The sequence below is a fragment of the Danio rerio genome, chromosome 4 (assembly GCF_049306965.1).
Source record: "Danio rerio strain Tuebingen ecotype United States chromosome 4, GRCz12tu, whole genome shotgun sequence".
NCBI lineage: Eukaryota > Metazoa > Chordata > Actinopteri > Cypriniformes > Danionidae > Danio > Danio rerio.
The window spans coordinates 35,785,001-35,808,607 of NC_133179.1; the positions used below are offsets into that span (position 1 = coordinate 35,785,001).

The following is a 23,607-nucleotide window of genomic DNA, read 5'->3' on the forward strand; positions in this document are numbered from 1 at the left end:
GCTGGATTTAGGCTCCAGTCTCTTCGGGGTGTGGGTTCGAATCCCACCGCTGCCAGATGTGGTTTTAAACACGGCCAAACTGTTTGAGTGTGTGCGCGTTCGCAGTGAAGGCTGGAAGTGAGAGAGTAAATTTAAGTCGTCAACTAGTCAGTATAATGTGTTCTTTGAAACTCACGGCAGACTCGTTGGTGTGACAGCAACACATCCCCAAGCTCGAATCTGCTCAGGAGCAAGTGTCTTTCCCACGATTAGATTGCAGCATCTTAACAAAGTCTGCACTGGAAGTCTCTCTCTGCCATTGCTCCTTTTAGCAAGAGCACCCTACTGAAACAGGAACAGTAAAGATTCACAATTAGAGTAGTAATACAGTGGGGAATAAACCAGAGTCAAGAGATGTGTTGATTATGTGAGTGAGTGTTGGTATGACTTTCTGACACAGAAATGAAAATAGCCTCACCATTTACTTTCCTTCACAAAATAAGGTATAGTGATAAAAATGCTGGCTTACTTTGTGTTCCAGAAGACAGGAAATGTTTAAAACCACATGATGGAGAGTAAATGGTAAGCTCATTTTTATATTTAGGGTAAACATCCATTTCATGCTTGCCACTTTAAGCCTTTATACTAAAGTTCACTTTTTTGTTCTTTTTTGAAGACCTGATAGTGCTGAAAGAAGAGACACATCAATGGAATGAAATGGAAGAGAAACAACAAGAAATAACGACTGATGAAAAACCCACACTCACTAAAAAGACTTTATCACGTGGAAGATCTCGGAAATCCAAGTCTAGGTGTAATTACAGCTGTAAACAGAGTAGAAAGAGTTTCTATCAAAAGCCAAACCTTGATGTTCACACTAGAAAGAAACCTTTCACCTGCAAACAGTGTGGAAAAAGCTTCTATAATACAGGAAACTTAACAGTGCACATGAGAATTCACACTGGAGAGAGGCCGTACACATGCCAACAGTGTGGAAAAAGCTTCTATTCTACAGGAAACTTGGCAGTGCACAGAAGAATTCACTCTGGGGAGAGGCTCTACTCTTGCCCTCAGTGTGGAAAGAGTTGTAAGCAAAATGGCAATCTTGAAACCCACATGAGAACACACACTGAAGAGAGAAGCTTTATTTGCACACAGTGTAGGAAAGGTTTTTCTCAAAAACAAAACCTTACCATCCACATGAGGATTCACACTGGAGAGAAACCTTACACATGCACAGAGTGTGGTAAAAGTTTCCCACATACAGGCTCACTCAAACACCACAAGATAAGTCACACCGGACAGAAGCCGTTTGCATGTGCTCATTGTGGAAAGAGCTTCACAACCAAAGCTAGCCTCATGAACCACATGTGATCATTGTGGAAAGAGTCTCACATGCAAAGACTCCATTAAGCAACACATGAAGACTCACTTAGGAGTGCGTTTTCGATGCAGTGAGTGTGGAAAGGTCTTTAAACATAAAAGAAGCCTCATCAATCACATGAAGCTTCACAATGGAGAGAAAAAATGAGGCCTTGTCCAGCGGAGCTTAAGGCTTTCCCGGGATAGCATCTCGGGACAAGTGTAAACTCTTGAATACATCTCAAGTTACTGGAATGAAACCCTTTGAACCTGAAGATTTAAACTCAATAACTGAAGAGGGGTGAAGATGTACCAGATTGTGAGAGTTTCTACAGGGCTGCAATGAAGCAAAATAACTCTATATGTGTTTCAAGTTATTATGAACTGAGAACCAAATTTGTGCACATTGCACACTGCAATCAAATGGTCGGCACTGAAAAGAGAATTAGAAAGATTAGGCAGGAGAAAATGTTTGGGGAGATTCAGAGAAAACTGTCCTACACTCTTAGATTGTGTTTTTGATCGTTCACATTGTTTGATTTCTACTCCCTTGAACAAACAGATTTGCCTCCAATTTTGGGCTTTTGTCTGCAGTGTCACAAAACTTGTTGGTGAATAAAAGTCGGCCGGTGTGAACTTGCAGTGACAGTGAGAGACTGATGCAGACTTCATAAAGCCCTGTTCAGACTACACAATGCCATTTGCCAGTTACCACAGATCAGATTTGTGTCAGATTATGAGATTTTGACTTGATCAAATCTTGATGAGTTGTGGGTAACAAATGAAGACTTTGGTTTCAAAACACAACACATTTATTTTGATGGACTGATTTTAGAAAATAAAAAAGTTTTCCTCATGAAGACAATTAAACTTTCTGTAAACAACTGGTTTCATTTGAAGAAATGTTCATGTGAAAACTCCCACATTACTACAAATAAATCTGTGTATGGGAAGCCCAGTATCTCTATTGTGAATGAGAATATGAGTGATTTGTTAGCTTACATGCTAATTCCAGTACTCAACAGATTACTAAAGCACTTCAGCTATCTGTTTATTCAAATTCTATATATATATATATATATATATATATATATATATATATATATATATATATATATATATATATATATATATATATATAATTTGAATGAACAGATAGCTGAAGTGCTTCAGTAATCTGATACTGGGTTTCCCACCTAACATTGCTGTTAGTAATAGTAGTCACACACACACATGTATATATATATATATATATATATATATATATATATATATATATATATATATACACACATATGTGTGTGTGTGACTACTATTACTAACAGCAATGTTAGGTGGGCAAAATAAAACTGAAAAAGGATAGTTTTTTTTTAAAACTAGTATGGGTCTATAAATCTCATTGTCACCCTTTAAAAGGTTTAAAAACCAACATTTATAAATTTATATATTTATGAATGAAGAATTTTTTGCAAAGCATAAACGGTTATTAACTACTTAATGCTGTGTACAATTTTCTTTAGTCACATTAAATTTAACTTGTTTATTGCAAAAAGGGTTAACATGTATATTGACATGAGACATGAGTATATGCAATTATAGAAAACATGCTCAGTGTTTTCAATATGACTTTCACAAAATTGACAAGATCTCCTTATTATCAACTTTTAATCTCAGGAATTCTTTTGATGGAGACACATCATTAATCATTTAAACTAAAGTTCTTTAATTTTGGGGAGAATTGAAAAAGAAATGTAACTTGTCTTATTTTTCTAATTCCTGTGAATTAAAATCTTTAAAAATAAATGAGGTCTGAGCTGATTATGATGAAGCCTTTGAATAAGAATATTCATTTAAAACATATTATTACATTTTGGATCTCTAAAAATAAAGATGGAAGAGAGAACATTACAGAATAGTGTGAAAGAAAACCTCTGATCAATACTGTGATGTTTTTAGGGATAATATTAATTATTGTTTTAAACTCTTTAGGGTGACAAGCAAAACCCTGTTTAAAGAATGGGTTGAATAATTTTAATTTAGCAAAAAGATTGTCATTTCAAGTGAAAAAATCAAATGTGATTATAATCTATTTTAACAAGTTTCCACTTAATTTTGATTAGATGACCAGCACCAAAGCCACTCCTTCCCCCTTCTCCATTAATAGAATATCCACCTGTTACCTCAGATGCAACTGAGCTTTTACTATAGTTCCCACTTTGATTTTGGCCACAACCAGCACCAGTAGTACCACCAGCTCCAATGGTGTACAGAGATGCTGAAGCACTGGGAGCCACTGGACAATATACCACATGTCCCCTCAAACTACTTAATACAGTGATCTTTTTTTTTTTTTTTAGCTCTGCACAGTTGCCAGACATTCAGAATCGCTCCCCAGTAAACATCAGAAACAGGTGGGTTCAACAAAGGTTGTACAACAAATAGTTGTAAATACTATAATATACAGCCCCTTTAAAAGTTTGGAATATTTTATAATGAGCTTATTGTGCTCACTAAAACGTTATTGCATTTTTAAATCACTGTTCTTTTATTGAATGTTCTTTAAAATATAATTTCTTCACGTTTAAGCCTGAATTGTACGCATGATAAGTGTTCAGTGTCATGATTATGGAGGCCCAAGAGTACGGTGGCCGGGAAGTGCAAAACAACATTACAAAGTTTGAAACACTTTTACAAAGCTCGAGACAAATTTACATTTTGAAAAACATGTTTACCTATCATCAGACACAATTACATAGGGAAAACAATTTTACCAAGGACGAAACAAATTTACATTTTAGAAAACAAATTAACAAGACCTAAACACTTTTACAAATCCCGAAACATATTTACAATTAGATTGCCTACGGAAAGGGAATGTACCACACCCCAAAAGTGACGTAGAATGTACCACACACCGGTAGTGACGCGGGGAAAGTTGTTGTTGTTGCTGGTGAGCGCGGTAAATTCGTGCTGTGGAGTACATGGCGTAAACAAAGTTTATGGTGACTGAACATGGACAGCGGTCGAGGGTTGTTTTGCCCGTTTTGTGGCAAACACATGAGCAGCTTAACACGGTTTTGCTTTGCAAGTGGTCGGTGTTTAGAGTTTATAAAGGACGCGGAACAGACGGAAACACCAGACATGCTGCATAAATCAAATTTTCACGAGATCCACTCGTACGCTATAATCGTGAACATGATGTCAAGTATACACAGCGTAAACCTCTGCTTGAGGACTCTTAACAGTAAACTGAAGGAAGCCTGTGTTATGGTTTAACTGGTGTCCGTGTTAACTGAGGCTCCCCTTCACTTGTGCAAACTATCCATGTTTGCAGATTGGCAGATTTGTCACTTTTTCACAGTAACATGCCATACCAAATAAAGATTCTTATTACTTGGTGTCAGTGTATCATTGTTGATTTAATATTTGTGTGGCAGAACAGCATTAACCAAAATTAATCTAAAGAAATAATTATAATTGACATCAACTGGATTCGAACCCAAGTCAAAAGGTTCTGAAATCGGTTTTGGTATCTTATCAGTCAACATGTGCCGTGCTTGAATTGTTTCCATGTACTTGCATTTACATGTTTCTATGCACTCTCACGCTGATATTTTCTCAGAATAGCTCTAATATGTTTTATCACAGTTAGTCAAACCGTGATTTTTATAGTTGTAGACTTGTGGAAACCTGTCTACGAAGTCACACACAAGCTGGATATTGTTGATATTTTCCAGTGTGTGTGTTACGTTCCGGTTCACTACCAGTGTGTGGTACATTCTACGTCACTTCTTGGGGTGTGGTACATTCCCTTTCCAAAGGGAATCTGTAATTGTAAATTTGTTCAGTGTTTTGCGTCATGTTAATTTGTTTTCTAAAATGTAAATTTGTTTCGTCCTTGGTAAAATTGTTTTTCCTCTGTAATTGTGTCTGATGATAAGTAAAGATGTTTTTTAAAATGTAAATTTGTCTCGAGTTTTTTAAAGGTGTTTCAAACTTTGTAATGTTGTTTTGCACTTCCCGGCCACCGTACAAGAGTGCTAGTTAGAAAAACAAAGACTCAAATGATCAATTTAATTATTGAAGCATAAAAATGTCTTCATTTTCTTGTCAGCTTAGTCCCTTTATTAATCTGGGTTCGCCACAGCGGAATGAACCACCAACTTATCCAGCAAGTTTTTACGCAGCGGATGCCCTTCCAGCTGCAACCCATCTCTGGGAAACATCCACACACACACATTTACACACACACTTATACACTATGGACAATTTAGCCTATCCAATTCACCTGTACCGCATGTCTTTGGACTGTGGGGGAAACCGGAGCACTCAGATTAAACCCACGCGAATGCAGGGAGAACATGCAAACTCCACACAGAAACGCCAACTGAACCGAGGCTCGAACCAGCGACCTTCTTGATGTGAGGGGACAGCACTACCTACTGCGCCACTGCTTCGACCAGCATAAAAATGTACATAAATAAATCACAATTTAAATGGACAAATAAATAGATATGCTTAAATTGTGTTTTTGAAAGTAATTTAATTAAGCAATAAAACAAAAACATTTAAAATGTATAAATTAATAGACACTTTTATTACTGTATTATTATTTAATCCATGTTTTAAAGGCTGATTAATCAAACAGTAAAAAATTGTATTAATAAATCACAAAACACATTTTAAACAGCTTTTTTAAATAAGCATTTGGCAAATGCTTTTCTCCCTATTTGCTGTTTGGTTTTCTTTTTCTTTTGCCACATGCTTTACTCAAATTGAAAATAAATCGAGTTAAAAAAATGGCTTGATCTGCTGTAAGGAGCTATTGTTTTCCTCTGTTAGGAAAAAAAGACAGTTAACAGTTTTATCTAGATTAAATGACCTTGATGATAAAGATTTTCTTGGAGATATAAAACAAAATGAACTTCGTATTTTGCCATCAGAGTTGGATTACTATTATACAGAGAAAGCTAAAGGAGCTTTACAATCTAGAGTGAAATGGATAGAGGAGGGGGAGAAAAATTCTTCATACTTTTTTAATTTAGTAAAGCATAGACAATCTTCAAAAACTATTAATAAACGTAGCATAAATAACAATGTAAGTGAAGAGAAAACTTTGATTGATGATCACATCTATTCATATTATTATGTAAATCAAAATTTAATGAGAGTGATTGTGACTTTTTCTTTTCCTTTTCAAAAGATAAAGTTCCTATTATGACAGCTTCCGTGAAATGATGGAATCTGACATTGTTATTTCTGAACTTGATGTTGCTATTTCTAAAATGTCCAATGGAAAATCCAGGCATACACGGAATTACAGTTGAGTTTTATTAACATTTTTGGCCAGAGATAAGATTTTTAGTTTTTGAAGCAACAAAGGAAAGTAAAGAGAAAGCAGAACTATCGACTTCTATGAAGCAGATTTTAATCATTTTAGTTCCAACGCCAAGCAAAGACAAATTATTTTTAGACAATTGGAGACCCATAACTCTTTTGTCCAATGATTTTAAATTGCTTTCTCATCTATTAGCTAATAGACTCAAAAAAAAAAGGTATAGGCGAGATAATAAATGAAACACAATCAGCTTTCATTAAAGGGAGAAGTATTCAGAATGATATTTGATATGCTCGATTATAGGTATTTAATTCCTCAGACAAGTTTATTTCTATTTCTAGCCTTTTTCAAGTCATTTGATACCCCTGAGCATCCATTTTTGTCTTTAGAACGTCTTTAGAAACTTTTGGGTTTGGTCCGAGCTTTTGTAGGGTAATTTCCATGTTCTATACTGATATATTTAGTAGTAAATCCCTGAATTCAGGATCATCTCCTAGAGTTTACATCAAAAGAGGAATCCATCAAGGATGTCCCATCTCACCTTTACTTTTTAATATAGCTGTTGAACTTATGTCATTTTATTTTACAAATTCAGAGTACACTATAGGTATTGATATACTTGGTAGGACTTTTAATTTAAGTCAGTTTGCTGATGACACTCTATTAATTCTTATAAAAAAGGGAGGTGCTCCCTTTAGCTCTTGTCAAAATTTCTGTTTCCTAAAGCTTCTGAATTCACCCCAAACCTAAGAAAATGTGGAATATTAACAATTCAGAATTGTACTTTAAGAGAATTAGAGGGTATTCAAGTAAAAGAACAAGTTAAATACTTGGGAGTTACCGATTTCAATAATTCTGTTAATAGAGAATGTGGAAGGGATGGAAAAATCCCTAAATCATTGGCTAGCTAGAGATCTTTCCATATTGGGTAAAATTCTTTTGACTGGGATTATCTAAAATTATATATTTAACTTATCCTTTATATACTCCTCCCAAAATAGGTAAATCTATAAATTCAATATTATTTAAATTTATTTGGAAAAATAAATCACATTATTTACGTAAGAATCATATGATCAAAGAGTATGAATATGGAGGTTTAAAAGCAATCGATTTTGAATGTCTTCTTGGCACTTTTAGAGTTAAATGATTGAAAGAGTGTTTAGCTAAGCCTTATTCAATATGGTATCATATCCCAAATAATTTGTTTAAAAAAATGGTGGCCTTGAATTTGTATTAAGATATGATTATGATTGTTCAAAACTTCCTTTGACGCTGTTTAATTTTCATTAGCAAGAACTACTTTTTTGGAAAATTATATTTACCCATAATTTTCCCCTCATAAATCCACTCTTTGGAATAGAAGGGCTGTTATTATTAACAGAAAATCATTGTTTAAAAGTGACTGCTACAATAAAGCCATTATATTTATTGATGATTTGTTAGACAAAAATGGACTGCTAATATCTCATAACAGATTATTAAATAAATATAGAGTTAAAATCACAGATAAAGGTTATATTGAAATTTGTGAGGCTATACACCAATTGCTTTGTTTAGGTTAATTCAAAGTAATTATTTTGATCCCCTTGTACACTTGTAACTTTTCTTCCGTCTTTAAAAATATCAGTGTTGATATTTTTGATAGTAAATATAACAACAAGCTTATTTACAACACGCTTTATAATGGGTGATTTTAAGTGTTATCATCTAGGAGTTGTTAAACCCTTAGTAGAGGACAAAGCTTTTACCTTTTCTCTTAAATATCCTGTAGCACCTAAGGTTAAGGAAACTCATTACATAATTTTATTCAGGATATATCATGTGAAGGAGTTTATTCAAAAAAGATTTAACTTTGATGTTGACAAGTGTAGCTTCTGCTCCAGAAACACTTGATCACTTATTTTTTTCTGGTGAATTTACTTTTAAATTCTGGTTTGACATCCATACTTGGCTTTCATTAAAGATGATTTCAGTCCCCCCTATTGTTCTAGAAGATATTTTATTTTACAAAGCTGATTTACATTTTTCTTTCTCTGATGTTGTGAACTTTTTTTTACTAATGGCTATATCACATTCATTGTTGTAAGTGGAAAAAGTGCAGACCGTCTTTTAGATGTTTTCTTTCTGAGGTAAAGAAAGTGGCTCAAAGCTTCAAATATTTCAGAAATCAAAGTAAAATAACTGAAGCTCTCTGTACTTCATTTTCATAATATTTATTGTTAGAATATTTTGTTTGTCCTTTGATGTAGATCTTTTGTACTGCTCCTTGCTCCTTGTTGCAGTTGTAACAATTTTAATTTATTTTATATATTTGTAATGGTAAATATGCCTTGCGATGTTGATTGTTCTGTCTTGTGATGTAAACTTTTTGCAACAATAAAAACGAAAAAAAAAACACTTATTCTTAGTAGATTAAACACGTTTTTCAAAATTGTGTAAAAATGTTTGGATTAAAAGTTTTGATTAACTTCAAATACTGAATGTCTGTGTATTTGAAAGAGAGAGAGCAGATATGTTATGTGAGATGTGAACAGGAGTGTGAAATTTATCATGTCCTGACTGCAACAGTAAGTGGCAAAAAAGCTGAACAAAAAAGACTTTTATTTTGGCGTGTTGTGTGACGTCATAAGGCTGCGCCGCTTCCGCGCTGCAGTTCAACCGGAGAAAGGTTTGTTTCACAACTTTACACAAATATAAACCGATTGATTAAAGTTTCAGGTTTTTCTTTCGATATTATACACCTGCTGTTGACTAATATTTTAATTCTTTATACAAAGAAGTACTATTTTAATAACAGTAATCGATAATTATATATATATATATATATATATATATATATATATATATATATATATATATATATATATATATATATATTTAAATGGAGAACTAGTTTTTATCAGGTCATTTGTTTGTGGCTATTGTTTCTTGCTCAGACTTACCTGATGTATTTTTGTTAATGACTCTCATATAAAGAAACTGTTGAAGCAAGTGTTGAAGAGAAGTTATTTTGTTTCTGTTTATTGTTTTGTTCATTTTAAATAGGATAAAGTGTCCAAACACAGAGAAAAACTCCTGCTGAAGCGACTGATCTCCACACTGTTATAAAGATGGCGTTTATTAAAGAGGAGAGTGAAGATGTGAAGATTGAAGAAACATTCACAGTCAAACAGGAAGATCCGCTGGAACAAACAAGTTAGTTTTTATTCAGATATATTTTAATAAGAATACTAAATTAAATCCATGTTGCAGCCCTGAGTGTGCTGCCTAGTTCTCCTAAATGCACATAAGCACTTATTGAAAGACAGGAATGAGTTTCTTTTGTTACTTGTTCTCGTGTCTTTTGTCATTATGTATTATTAGTCTCCCATTTTTCTACCTTCTTAAGGTTATTGCTTTTCTTGTTCTCCTACTGTGTAAAGCGCCCTTGAGCACTGTCGCTATAAAAAATAAATAAAAACAATAAATTATTATAAAGTTAAACTGAGCTGACGATATTTGACCTACAGTATTCTCATAAAATATATCTGCCATTACAGTGATAGTGTTAGCTAGGTACTTTCCATTTGCATATGTCAGGTTGATCACAATTCCCTTTTTTTCATCAACTTCTTTATGGGTTTAAACTTGTTTCTAGTAGTTGTTACTAGTTCTCACAGATAGTATCAGAGTGAGAATTAAATCTTTATTATAATAACTAATTACCAGGGCTATTGTATTTAAACAGAGTTTCTGCGGAGTCTTAAAATGTCTTAAATTCCAAAATCTAAAATTTGGCCCTAAAAAGTCTTAAATTTGCTGAAATGTTGTGTTGTAGGTCTTGAATCTTTTTAAACAAGTCTTCATTTTCCTGTGTTCATGTTTTGTTACCCAATTTGGTCAAAACCCATACAATCACCAACAATCCATCTCCATAAAACTTTCAACCTTTATTTAAAAAGGTCATTTTAACTCTATTTATCATAATGGTAAAGACTGCTGAGGATATCCACCTGGACAGATTGTTTTGAATGGATTTAGTTTATTATAGTTTTTAAAACTTTTAATACATTTGTTAATTAGTTTTTTTTTATTTTAAAGAAAGTTTATTTTAGAAAAAAAGTGTGTGGATCCAAGTCGAGCTCTCTTGTTTTTACACAATATTTAAGATATTTTGCTAAGAAATATCTAAAATATTTTAATGTTATTATTAGTTTTGATTTATTATTGTATTATTACATATTTTATATAAAAAATATTTTTTGAAAGGACAAATAAAAAACCTTTTCATTCATATTGGTCTTAAAAATGTCTTTAAAAGTCTTAAATTAAACTTGGTGTCACCTGTAGAAACCCTGATTTAAAGTATGTCAGAAAACGTGGATGACTCTAATTTTAAATATGCTGAATGAAATGACACTAAAATAATTAATTATTATAGAACATTGTACAGTTTTCTAAACTATATGATGTTGTTAAGTTCATCAGTATTGACCATATTCTTCACGTACCAGCAGGCGCCGCTATTGGAATCTTTTTGCTTTTTAAAGTGTAAATTTTTAGATCCTTAAAACAGTGTAATGCTGCTTGTCTTTGATCTTGTGGGGGAAACCGGAGCACCCAGAGAAAACCCACGCCAGCTCGGGGAGAACATGCAAACTCCACACAGAAATGCCAACTGACCCAGCTGAGGCTCGAACCAGCAACCTTCTTGCTGTGAGGCGACAGCACCACCTACTGTGCCTTCTCGTCGCCCGACAACACTGATTTATTTGCATATTTTTTATGCGATATTCCAGTTTTGCAAATAAATTTAATTGGGATTTTTGGATGGAAACATAGCTGTAAGGTTTGGAGTTTACGCTGCTATTCTGAACCAATAATCGGAAACAGAAAGCAGTTGAAGGATGACGTGTTTAAATCCATTATTTATCTGACTCCATTGTAATTAATCTGACCCCATCAAAGTTGTTATTATCATTGATAATGAGAAAGAATCTCAAAGCTTAAAGCAGGTAAAGTTGTTTATTAATTTACATGTTTGAATATACAGACAGTAGAATGAAACAAACATACTGTATAAAGAAATTAGCTGTAACATGTGCACTGCTAAGCAACAAAGACAGTGAAACTGCCTTTGTTAGCATATGAGGCTACGCAGCCGTGTGCAGGAGATGCAGAGTAAAAGCCATTCTCCCAGATCAACAGTTACCTTTACGTATTATACCCTGAGGAAAGCATTGTTAAAGATGAGTGAAAATCAACCCACAAAACCAGCTGAACATGAGAGAGCACAGTTGAGGAGATAAAGTGGGTGAGAAGAACATTAACATACTCTCCTCAGGCCATGACTCAACAATAGTAAATATATTGTATATTGAAATACAAGCAATCAATGTCTCTGTTTATTTTAGCACTACAATGCTTAAGTCATAAACTGTCAAATGACACCAAACATGATAAAGCTATTTGAAGGAAGATCAATTGTGTATGGTGAAAAGCACATGGTTACTGCAAGCAAATGGCAGAGATGTGTACTGGAGCTGTGATCAACTCTGCCAAGCCAGGAGGACCTATCCCATGCTTGCAATGTCTCAGAAGTCCTTGATTAGCATAGAAGGAATATATAATAGAAGAATATATAATTTTTTTTTCTTATCCTGCTTACCCATTATCTACATTTCAGTCACACAAAGAACAAAGTCACGTACGAGAAAGGCTTGTTCTTCTTTAATTAATAACTAGCTTAAATTCACAGACCTTCGACAGAGACATGTACTGTAAGTAGATTAATGGGATTATTACTCTTCTAAAAACTGTTTTAGTACTTCTTACATTCTTATTATTCAACTATTTTAATTGATTTTTCCAAAGTCTTTAATTTTTAAACAACACACATATTGAACAACAAATTAACATGGTACATAGTTACAGACATACACCCCATAAAGAAAAAGGGTGAAAGATAAAAATAAATTAATTAATAAAAATAGATCAAATAAATTAGGAAACTAGGGATAAACTCTCACCAAGGATATAATAACCTCTGAGCGTTCAATGTAGGAGTGGAAAGGCTGCCAAACCTCTAAAACTTTTTTGTAGAGTCTTGGATGATGTACTTAAGGTGCTCGAGTTTAAGATGTGATAACAATTCTAATCTCCAATGTTTGTGGGATGGTGGGTTTGTTTTTTCCATCTTAGGAGAATCAGGCGTCTGGCCAATAAAGAAGAAAAGGCAATGATCTCTATTACATATAGATGAAAATGATCTAAAAATATTGGCCCAAAATTTATGCAATCTAGGGCATCGCCAGAACATCAGATCTGCTGGCTCCAAACCACATCCGGGGCAAGATGAATCTGACCCTGGATACATTTTTGCCAGCTTGCTCCTAGATAGGTGAAGCCTAAGAAGCACCTTAAACTGAAGAAGACCATGTCTAATACATACAGGGGATGAGTGTACCAGTTCTATGGCAGTGGTTCCCAACCTGGGGTCCAGTATTGAGGTAGAAAAAGGCATAAAAATGCTCCACTATTATAAAGGGCTTTGCAATTAATCGAAAATCCGTTTTAGATTTCGGTTTCAAACGATTATAAAAAAGCATTAATCGAGATAATTGATTATTGCATCACATTTCGCCACAGTTGTACACGTGTTGCTCTTAAAAGCGCGAAAGAGCTTATGTGTGTGTGCAGCACGATCACGCAGTCAGAAGCATGCGGGCGGTCAGCATTCACTCTCATTCACACACTGAGACGAGCAGAGGAGCGCAGACATCTAAAGTCATCTTTACGTGAACGCTTTAATGGTCAAATAGGTGTCAAAACGCGGTGTTTAGTAATTATTTACATTAACACTCATTTGTGTAATAAACAAACGAGTTGAGGATCAAAAGACGTGAAAGAGAAACCATTAAAGAGACAGTGCGCTATAATCCTTCTGCCGCCTGTTTTTATCATTATTAAACAAACATAACGAGAAAACCCTCGCTGCTCTTGACTGAAGGACTGCTGTAGCTAAAGTGTTTTTCTTACAGTGAAGATGCTTAAAGCACAGTTTGTTTCATATTTTTATTCTATTGTATTTATTTCTCTTTCCTTTGCAGGGTGGAAAATAACTGCATGTATATACAGTTGAAGTCAGAATTATTAGCCCTCTTGAATATTAGCAAACCTTTTCCTGCCCAATTTCTGTTTCATGGAAAGAATATTTTATTAACTTATTTCTGAACATAATAGTTTTGATATCTCATTTCTAATTACTGATTTCTTTTTGTCTTTGCTATAATGACAGCACATAATGTTTTACTAGATATTTTTCAAAATACAAGCATTCAGATTAAAGTGCAGTTCAAAGGCTTAATTAGAGTAATAAGGCAAGTCATTATAACGGTAGTTTATTCTGCAGACAATCAAAAATATATATTGCTTAAGGGGGCTAATAATATTGACCTTAAATTGGTTTCAAAATATTTAAACCTGTCTTTATTCTAGCTAAAATAAAACAAACAGAAGAAAAAATATAGGAAATACTGTTAAAATTCCTTGCTCTGTTAAACATAATTTGGGAAATATTTATAAAAAAATAATAAAAATCTCAGGAGCGCTAATAATTTTGACTTTAACTGGCAATGGTTTTGAATAATCGTGATTACAATTATGACCAAAATAATCGTGATTATGATTTTTCCCAAAATCGAGCAGCCCTACTATTATATATGTATTTTTAAGTACCAAAAAATAAAAAATAATCTAAACACATGCGTAAAATTCCAACATAATAGTGAAAATAATTAAAATAAATAACTTTAAATAATTATTTAAATTTTGCTTACTCACGCAATCTGCTTGTCAACGTGTCGTAAAGGCAAAATCAAAACAAAAATGGCAGACAAATGTAAATGCAGTGATTCTTCAGAGGCGAAGAAAAAGATTACAGTATGACAAAGCCTACCTAAATTTTGGTTTTATTGAAGGCCAAGACAAGTTAAAACTGATTAATTAATATTTTTTATAGCTATTACTATATATTAATATTACACAAACACACACACATATATATATATATATATATATATATATATATATATATATATATATATATATATATATATATATATATATATACATATATACATATATATATATATATATATATATATATATATACACATATATGTATATATACACACACATATATATATATATATATATATATATATACACACACAGTACATATGTGCGTGCGTGCGTGTGTGTGTATTTATATGGTGGGGGGGCTCCAATATTTGTATATGTTCATGGGAGGGGCCCCAAAGAAAAAGGTTGGGAACCACTGCCTTAGTGAATATAAGTAATTCAAATAATTAATATTAATGGATATCAAACATTGGACGATTCAGTACATTAATAAATTACCACCGTGAAAGTGGCACCATAACAGCGCTGTTGTGGTCCAGTGGTAAGCACATCACGCTATGAAGCTGTCCGACCCAGGTTTGAATCTCACCTGACTAGATATTATTATTATTTTTTTTATGCAATGTAAACAAAACATGTTAGACAAATTACTATTAAAATGATTGTGTGTATAAACGCAGATAATAACAGTTCATCTAAACAGCTACTTAGTTACTTGGGTTTTTATGCATGACATTTGTTTTTCTGTTTTATAAATACTTGGTGTTAGCAAAGATGGCATCCAATGCACAATTAACCAAAGCCAAAAGTATGAAAAACATAAAAATCTTTTGAAGTTTATAGCCGATTTTCCACTACCATGTTAAACGGTGTTTCCTTAACCGTTCTATTCGGTGCTGATCCAGACCAGAAATAAAAAAAAATCATAAATAAATAAAATAGTTTCATTTTCCAATGTGCTGCTCTTATTCTAATACAGATAACCTGAGTGTAATAATGGAGTGTCATATAGACCTGGTGACATCATGTACAGGCATACTCTATCAGTTCAGTTTACTGGTACTGCAGTTCACATCTGTAACCATACCAAATGGAGGAAAAGAAGATAATGTTGAATTGGAATTTTTTACCCAAGAGTTGAACAGTAGTGTTATCATGAGTATTCATTCTGTCCGAAACTACAACATATATCAATGTTACTTAGGTTATATATTTTATTTATTTTAATTATTTAATTTTAGATAAAAATAAATAAATAGATAAATGTAATGCATCTTTAATGTAAAAAAATGATAATATATATATATAATTTTTTGTTTTATTGAAAACTGACATTCTTATTCTTTTTCAATCTACAGGACCCATCATATATGTAATTGGTGACAGCTATATTTGCCGTGGGGAAGAACGGGCAAGGCAAACTGTCGGGACCAACCTTGGTCTCGACGCCCATATCAGGTGGTTTGGCTTTGGAGGCTTGGTCTGGAGAAACCTTGTTTCTTTCTTTCGTCGCTGTCTTGGAGGAAGAGCTGTGCCAGACGTCCTGCTTATTCACTGTGGCGGAAATGACCTCGGTAACATCAAGAGTGTTATACTTGCCGCAGTGATGAAGCAGGACTTGCAAGACCTCCATAGGCAGTTCCCTCAGATGAAGATCATCTACTCTGCCATCACCCAGCGATGCCTGTGGAGGTTTGCTGAAAGTCTGAGGAAGGTTGACAGGGCGCGGCGCTTTGTCAACCATGCGATGGCTACTATTATGGTGTCAGTTGGTGGTGCCATTGTTCATCACCCAGAGATAACATATAAAGATCCTGGCCATTTCTTACATGATAGAGTTCATTTGACCCCTTTGGGCAATGACATATTTTTAAAAAACCTTGCCCAGTGTCTGAAAAATCAAATCCAGTAGGGTGATGCTGGTTTTGGAGTTTCCACAAAGTTTTGGGATGAAAAATGGCCAAGATTTATTTATTTTTTTTATATGGTGATGAACAATGTGTGCGTGTGTGTGTTTTCTTTTGTTTGTTTGTTTGTTTGTTTGGTGTTGTTTTTTTACCTAGCCATCGCACTTCAACTTTTTCTCCCTCTTGTACCTTTTCTACTTATCTTCTCCAGACCCTATGCTTCTTCAGCCAATCCACCTGATAAACTTCTTAAACGTAACACTTTACACTACAGGGCACATAATTAATGTTAATTAATGTATTTACAAACATAAACTAATATATGTATCATTAATTCATTGTTTGTTCATGTTAGAAAAAACATTAACTAACATTAACTATGTGTCCCATATTTTAAAGTGTTACGTCCATTTTTCCCCACAGTGAATGTAGCTGTTATGATCACCAGCTGGGGTGTGCACAACTTCTACTAGATGGCACTCTATTCCACATCTGGATTACATTTCCCATAAAGCTTGCCACCTCTACAGATGACAATTTATCAGGACAATTTTCTTAATTGCTGCGTCACCTTTTTCTCTTTTGTTGACTATTTAAGACTCACATCAGAAACTGCACATGGATTGTCCAATTTGTTTGAATCATTCCTTTTAGCCAGGATGAACTGATTCAGGTTTCAGGAATTATATATTGATGATAGTTTGGCATCCTTTCACCAGATTTAGCAGAGACACCACTTACCAGCTTTGGACTTTTTCATTGTCTACATACAAGACATTTTTGAGAAAACATTTTACACTGTGTGCAGAAACCTGCACATGCTGAATTGGAAAGGGATCTGTGTCTTCTTGAGGATATATTATTTTTCTGTATGCAATATCAGAGACATTTAAAATTTCCTGGAAGAATTTGGAAGATATGAAGTTCCTACATGATCGTGCATTTTTTTTTTCATTCATTCATATTCTTTTTGACTTAGCCCCTTTATTAATCTGGGGTCATCACAGTGGAATGAACCGCCAACTTATCCAGCATTTGTTTTACATAGTGAATGCCCTTTCAACCACAACCTATCACTGAGAAACACCCATACACTCTTATTCACACACACACACACATTATAGACAATTTAGCTTACCCAATTCACCTCTACAGGTGTCAGGGTAATTAGGCAAGTCATAATGTAACAATAGTTTCTTCTGCAGACAATCAAAAATAAATATTGCTTGAGATAATATCGAGCTATTAAAATAGGTTTCAAAATATTTATACCTGCTTTTATTCTAGCTGAAATAAAACAAATAAGCCTTTCTCCAGAAGAAAAAATATTATAGGTAATACTGTAAAAAAAACCTGTTAAACAACATTTGGGAAATATTTATATATAACAATAAATTCACAGAAGGGCGAATAATTTTGACTTCAACTGATAATCATTTTGAATAATCGTGATTACAATTATGACCAAAATAATCGTGATTATGATTTTTTCCCATAATAGAGCAGCCATAACTGTAATATAACCGGGCTAGAATCATTTGTTTTCTCACTACAATCGATCCGCTCCAGAGTTTGTGTCAATCAAGCTGAGACCACCTCGTTTAAGCGATCTCTGAGCGATTGTTTTGGTGCGGATGCGAGCGTGATTGGTGGTTTCACATATGCCAAACGAACCACGCTAACTGGGCAAACAAGACAGGTTCTGAAACAAAAGTGTAGGTGTGAAAGCACGCTAAGACTCTGATTTTAATTTATAAAGCAGTCCATAGGCTAGCTCCTGATTGCATCAGTGATCTTGTGACACTTTCCACTCCTGCTCGCAGTCTACTTTGGGTCTTACCCTGTTCCAGCCACGCTTCAGACTTAGCATCATGGGTGGTCAGGCTTTTTTCATATTGTTTCGTATCTCAGCAAAATTATGGAATGCATTACCCATTAACATTTGGAATATTGTGTCTCTGGACTGTTTAAAGAAGCTTCCTAAGACTAACCTCTTTAGTCGTGTTTTAATGTGTGAACTGATGTTATCGTACTTATTGTTATATTTACCTATTTATTGCTTTTACTGTTTTATTGTTTTTGCCTTGTACACGCTTTGAGTTTGAGAAAAGTGCATTAAATTAAAATAAAATGTATTATAATTAAATATAGTTTAGTCTAATCTTTCTTTACATTTTTGTTACTTTCAAACACACAATTTAATTACTAATAACAGTATTTACTAGTAACAGCAATACAGATTAAGTGGTAATATTAGAAATGACCAATCACCTTTTAGATGACAAAACGCAGAAGGGATAAGGCTCACCATAGCACAAAGATAAAAAAAAAAAAAAAAAAAATCTCTGGCTGACTGATGGACACTGTACTTTGAGTCAACTTAACTTACAGTCACAGTTTTGCAACTGACATACCTTGATAAAGCAAGGTGTGAGATAATCAAACCTGAATTCAGGGTAAATATGAAGGGCATTAAAGCTTAGAATCTGGATTACCTCTTTATTGTAACACTGCCTGTTAGAGTCCACCCAGTTGGTCCAGTGGTGGTATAATATCTGGCGGGTGAAGGTTTCTGGCATTTTTGTCTTTTAGTAATTTGACTTGATGACAATTATTATTATACTTTATTTAATTATGAACAAGGTTTTGAGTTGAAATGTGAAGTCATTAAAGTATCTGAGGTATTGTAAATGGTATTTTAAATCATACATTAACCCAACAATTATTTTTACTTTTTTTTTCTCCAGTGACCACCCGAGAACAAGTAACCCATAGGTACAAACTAGTACTTAAAACATATAAAAAGAATCTAAGCATTCGGGATTGCTTAAAAAGGCACAAGGTGGATAAATCTACCTTATCCCTGACAAGTATAATTGCACAGGTATGTATGACCACAGATGTTGTAATAATTTTAGTGTTGTTGCTAAGTAGTTAAACAAAAAATCTTAGAAAATTACAGCCTGATCTAAATCTTTAGGTGATGCATTTATATTTTTTGTTTAGATTATTGAGTGATTCATCAGTGCAATCATTCTTGGTATGTATACTGCTGCTGCTAAACTATAGTTTTTTATTATCTGGTTTTATCTTTTTTGTTCACCCTATCTATATCAGAGCATAAGCTAATCAGAAACAATGTTCTTTATTGCAATACAGTTCAAAAGCAGCATAAAACACAGCTTTTAGATAAATAATATTGGAAATAGAAATACTGGATATTCACCTTCTTGAAGAGTTTAGATCCAACCCAACAAAACAAACTACTTTTTAATCTGAAAGGGTTTATGACAACTACTCACAGTAATAATCAGTTCAATGAGAGTTGCATAATCTGTTAGCCTGATATTAATTGGTTTCTATTGCTATACCTTTTTAAAATTCTACAAATTAAATTTCTGCACTTGTGATTACAGGTGGCAATTGCTTCAGAGGGAGAATTATATCAAGTTCCAGCATATTTAAATGGAACAACACTCCAGTGCTATTCAAAAGAATTACAACAGTTCCTTGTGAAGAAGGAACACAAGCTGTTGCCTATAAAAAACAAGTTCAGGCGTTGATCTTTGTTTCTTTGTATCTTTCTTTCTTCCTTTCAATTGAGTAAATAATTGAGCAGCTTTTTTTTTCCATCTGTTCAAGTGTATATAATAATTGTGTGATAGAAGTTTGTAAGAAAGTTTGTTTATGAGTTTGTTAATAAATGTTAATAATAAATAATTGTTATTGAAGTTGATGAAATTGATGTTTTTGCTTGTGCTTATTATGGTATGCGCTTTTACAAGTACTTTGAACTTAAAACAGCTAATGCTGTTACAGCATATTTAATTACTGTGTAACTAAAGGGATCAAGGCTTCACTTTATTTTACAACCCGCCAATGCTGTATTTACCCTGTAAATACAGGGAACAAGGAGGGAACAAGCTGGACTTCAATGCACAAGTGTATATTTGAACAGTAAGAACAGAAAACCACAGCTGCAGTTTTAATTGATTGAATGAAAAATTGCACACTACATTTTTCTATTAAATCATCAGCTATTTACTGAAGTGTAACAGTTGGTCTCCCGTTCTGCAGACAGCAGTAAAAATGCAAGCCTGTTTTAATCGGCATTAAACCCTGACAGTATATCATGCAAAAGTATTTGTTGATAGTGTTGAGGAATTGCTGGTGATGGTGAGATCAACGAGTAAGCTTTCACAAGGTAAGTGGTGTATGAAAAAAAAAAATAATTAAAAAAATTTATATATATGTATTGAATTGCAGATTTAAAATACATACAATATACAATACAGGTTGTGAATCTTTTGTTTAGTAAACAACCCTTATAAAAGCCCAAGCACTGAATAAGGGTACTATTAATAATGTACTTAAGCAGGTGTCTGCAGGTTGCACTAGGTTGTGACCACCCTTGCATCGTTCTTTATATAATACTTAAAGAAAAGTACTCCGTAAATTCAATATACTTACGGGGTACTTTGCGTGTTGCACATCTGCTTGTTACACCCTTATCATGTAAACATTACCTGTTTGTTCCTTTACACTTTATAGAAAAGTATACTGTAAAATTAATATACTTACACGGTACTTTGCGCGTTGCATGTCTGGTTCTTACCGCCATATTACCCAAGCATTGCATATCCGGTTGTTACCCCCTTATTACCCACACATTACCCATTTGTTCCTTTGCACTTTATAGAAAAGTACACTGTAAAATCAATATACTTACACTGTAATTTGCGTGTAGCATGTCTAGTTGTTACCCCCTTATTACCCAAGCATTACAGTTTGTTCCATTATACCAACACGTACGTTCATTTTACTAATAGCATACGTACACAAAAGTATGCTGTTATTTCACTGTACTTACGTGGTACTTTGCGGGTTGTAAAAGTAAGCGTTACCAAAAAAACATATGAAGAGTTTAGTTACAAAACGAGATATATCCATTTTTAAAAATGTTGGTTATTTGACATTATTATTTAAGACAGTGGTCACCAAACTTGTTCCTGGAGGGCCGGTGTCCTGCAGATTTTAGCTCCAACCAAACGCTATATATCCACCAAACGCTATATATCCACCTTATGCTATATTCTAAAAAAAAAGATTAAGTTATGTAAGTTAAGTTAAATAATTAACTTGTAGCTTGTTACAGAAAGAGTGGAGGGCGGCTCCATGTGTGTGATTGTAGCCTAAACTGCGGTCACACTAGAGTTTGTGTGTGCGAAATTCTGTTGTGCGGCGTAGCGAAAAGGGGCGGGATTAAACTAGATGATTAGACATTTAAAAAGCAAGCGATAGCTTAATGTTTTAAATTTCTGTCTAGAGAGGTCATGTTTTGATCCTCGATCAGTCTCACACAGTCAAGTGATGCGATTTCGCAGGTCAAAGTTCACAAAGCTGATGCATTCGCATGCGTATGAATGGAAATCTAGTCACACTGGAAAGCCCAGTGTGACCGCAGCTTAAGGCTTCATATTACATCAAGAATACATAGAATAAATGCACATCAGGTGTACTCAGATGCTTATAATCCACTGATAACACTGAGAAGTAACTTCCCTGATGAGCACGTTATAGGATGATTTGCAAGTTACCACAGCACATCATGGATCCTAATTTCCTAGCTGAGCTTAGGGCCTACCTTCTTTTGGGTGAATACCCCCAAAACTGCTGATAAACACCAGCGATATTGCATAATTAGGAGAGTATCAAACTTCACTATGGCTAGAAATTGGCATTACTTGAAGATAAATATAACAACTGTCTGCAGTGAGTGCTGCAAGTAAAATGATTGCACAATATTTAGCTGAGATACAACTCTTACAATATAAAAGAGATTTCATATATGACGTGTAATTACAAAAAAAAACATCTCAATGGAAAATAATCTTTTCCTTATCTTTTTCTCCTAAAAAAAAGAATCTATAATTTGGATCTGTACAATGAATATTTTTTCCCAATCTCTACAATATTTAGGTTTTGTGGCCCAGGGTCACATATATTTGAGAAACCATTTTATTCCTGTATAGGAGTAAGAGCTGGGTTTAGACACGTTTTTTAAATATATATTTTCTGCACATGACGTTTTATATTACATCAGAAAAATGGCTCTGATAAAGAGACGAAATGTAAAGTTGTGTGTAGCATAGAGGAGGCTGACCAACTTTTTAAAGAATTTCATGCAAGCAACATTGGTGCACATTGTGGGCAACTTAAGGCAAGAGATGCGATTTCTTAAAGATTTTACTGGCCTGGCATGTCAGAAGACATTGTGAAATGGGTAAGCTAATGCACTTTATGAATACTTCAGTTCACTGAATTTATGAAATCAAAAAATTACTTTTAACTTAATTCATATTATCATTGTTTGAGGTTTCACAGTGCACTGTTTGCCAAAAAAGCCGGAGACATGTAAAACACAAACCACATTATATTCCAATCAAGGTGCTACATCCATGTTTCTAACATTGTTTAATTGTCAGGGTTTTTGTGCTTTCTTTGTCTCCCTCTTGTGTGTTTATTTGTGTGCAGTTACACCTGTTACCAATTCCCTTGTTTCTCCATCCTCATTGCTCTCACCTGCTCTCCCTGATTATGTGTCTATTCAATCTCCCCTTCTCCCTCGTTCTGTGCTTGATAATTGTTTGATGTCAGTAAGCTTTCTAAGCTACTTGTCCTACCTGTAACCAAGTTTGTTGAGTCTTGTGAACTTCGTCTTGTCGTGCTCTGTCTCTACCCGTTTGTTGTTTGTTCCACTGTGCTTTGGCTCACCTCTACTCTGCCCACAGTCTGTGCTCGAGTAAAGCCAATCCATGCAATCTCCTGCCTGAGGTCTGTTCTATTATATTCAACAGTTTAGATGAGGAACCTTTGTGTTCGACCTGCCAGCATCGCCCAGGAGAAGGCCCTGTACTTTGACTGCCTGTGTTATATCTGTTACAAATGAGTGACTCTTTCTCATAAACCCTAGAAAATGAGTTTTGTCTTTGGTTGAAAAACTTTGTTGAATTTCTCCCTTGCTCCTTCAGAACACTGATATAAACTTTTGACAACAGTACAAATGTAAGATTTGTATTAAAGCAATATTTCACCCATAACTGAACATTCTGCCAT

General features: G+C 34.0%; 2 protein-coding genes, 1 long non-coding RNA gene and 1 other non-coding gene across 6 annotated transcripts in view; 3 read left to right on the forward strand and 1 right to left on the reverse strand.

Annotated features, from left to right (window-relative positions):
• The window catches only part of trnal-uag (transfer RNA leucine (anticodon UAG)), an 81-nt gene extending 26 nt beyond the window's left edge, over positions 1 to 55 (forward strand). The window contains exon 1 of the tRNA in view: positions 1 to 55. This exon is cut by the window's left edge and continues 26 nt beyond it. This is a non-coding gene — a tRNA (tRNA-Leu).
• Positions 1 to 1,863, forward strand: part of LOC141381524 (uncharacterized) — a 2,774-nt gene extending 911 nt beyond the window's left edge. Inside the window, exons 2-3 of the mRNA XM_073946742.1 lie at positions 631 to 1,289; positions 1,716 to 1,863. Of these exons, the coding sequence (XP_073802843.1) occupies positions 631 to 1,289; positions 1,716 to 1,863 (807 nt within the window). The remainder of the gene's footprint in view (positions 1 to 630; positions 1,290 to 1,715) is intronic.
• Positions 1 to 23,607, reverse strand: part of zgc:173607 — a 791,925-nt gene that overhangs the window by 104,857 nt on the left and 663,461 nt on the right. The gene's annotated exons all lie outside the window — the stretch shown is intronic.
• On the forward strand, positions 9,300 to 20,232 carry LOC137491306 (uncharacterized). 3 transcript variants are annotated; one of them, XR_012402352.1, is made up of 5 exons: positions 9,300 to 9,350; positions 9,728 to 9,877; positions 19,239 to 19,375; positions 19,498 to 19,531; positions 19,908 to 20,232. It is a non-coding gene; the product is annotated as an uncharacterized lncRNA (long non-coding RNA). The 3 variants fall into 3 exon arrangements; XR_012402354.1 differs by lacking the exon at positions 19,498 to 19,531; XR_012402353.1 differs by lacking the exons at positions 19,239 to 19,375; positions 19,498 to 19,531; positions 19,908 to 20,232 and adding exons at positions 15,943 to 16,042; positions 16,915 to 18,637.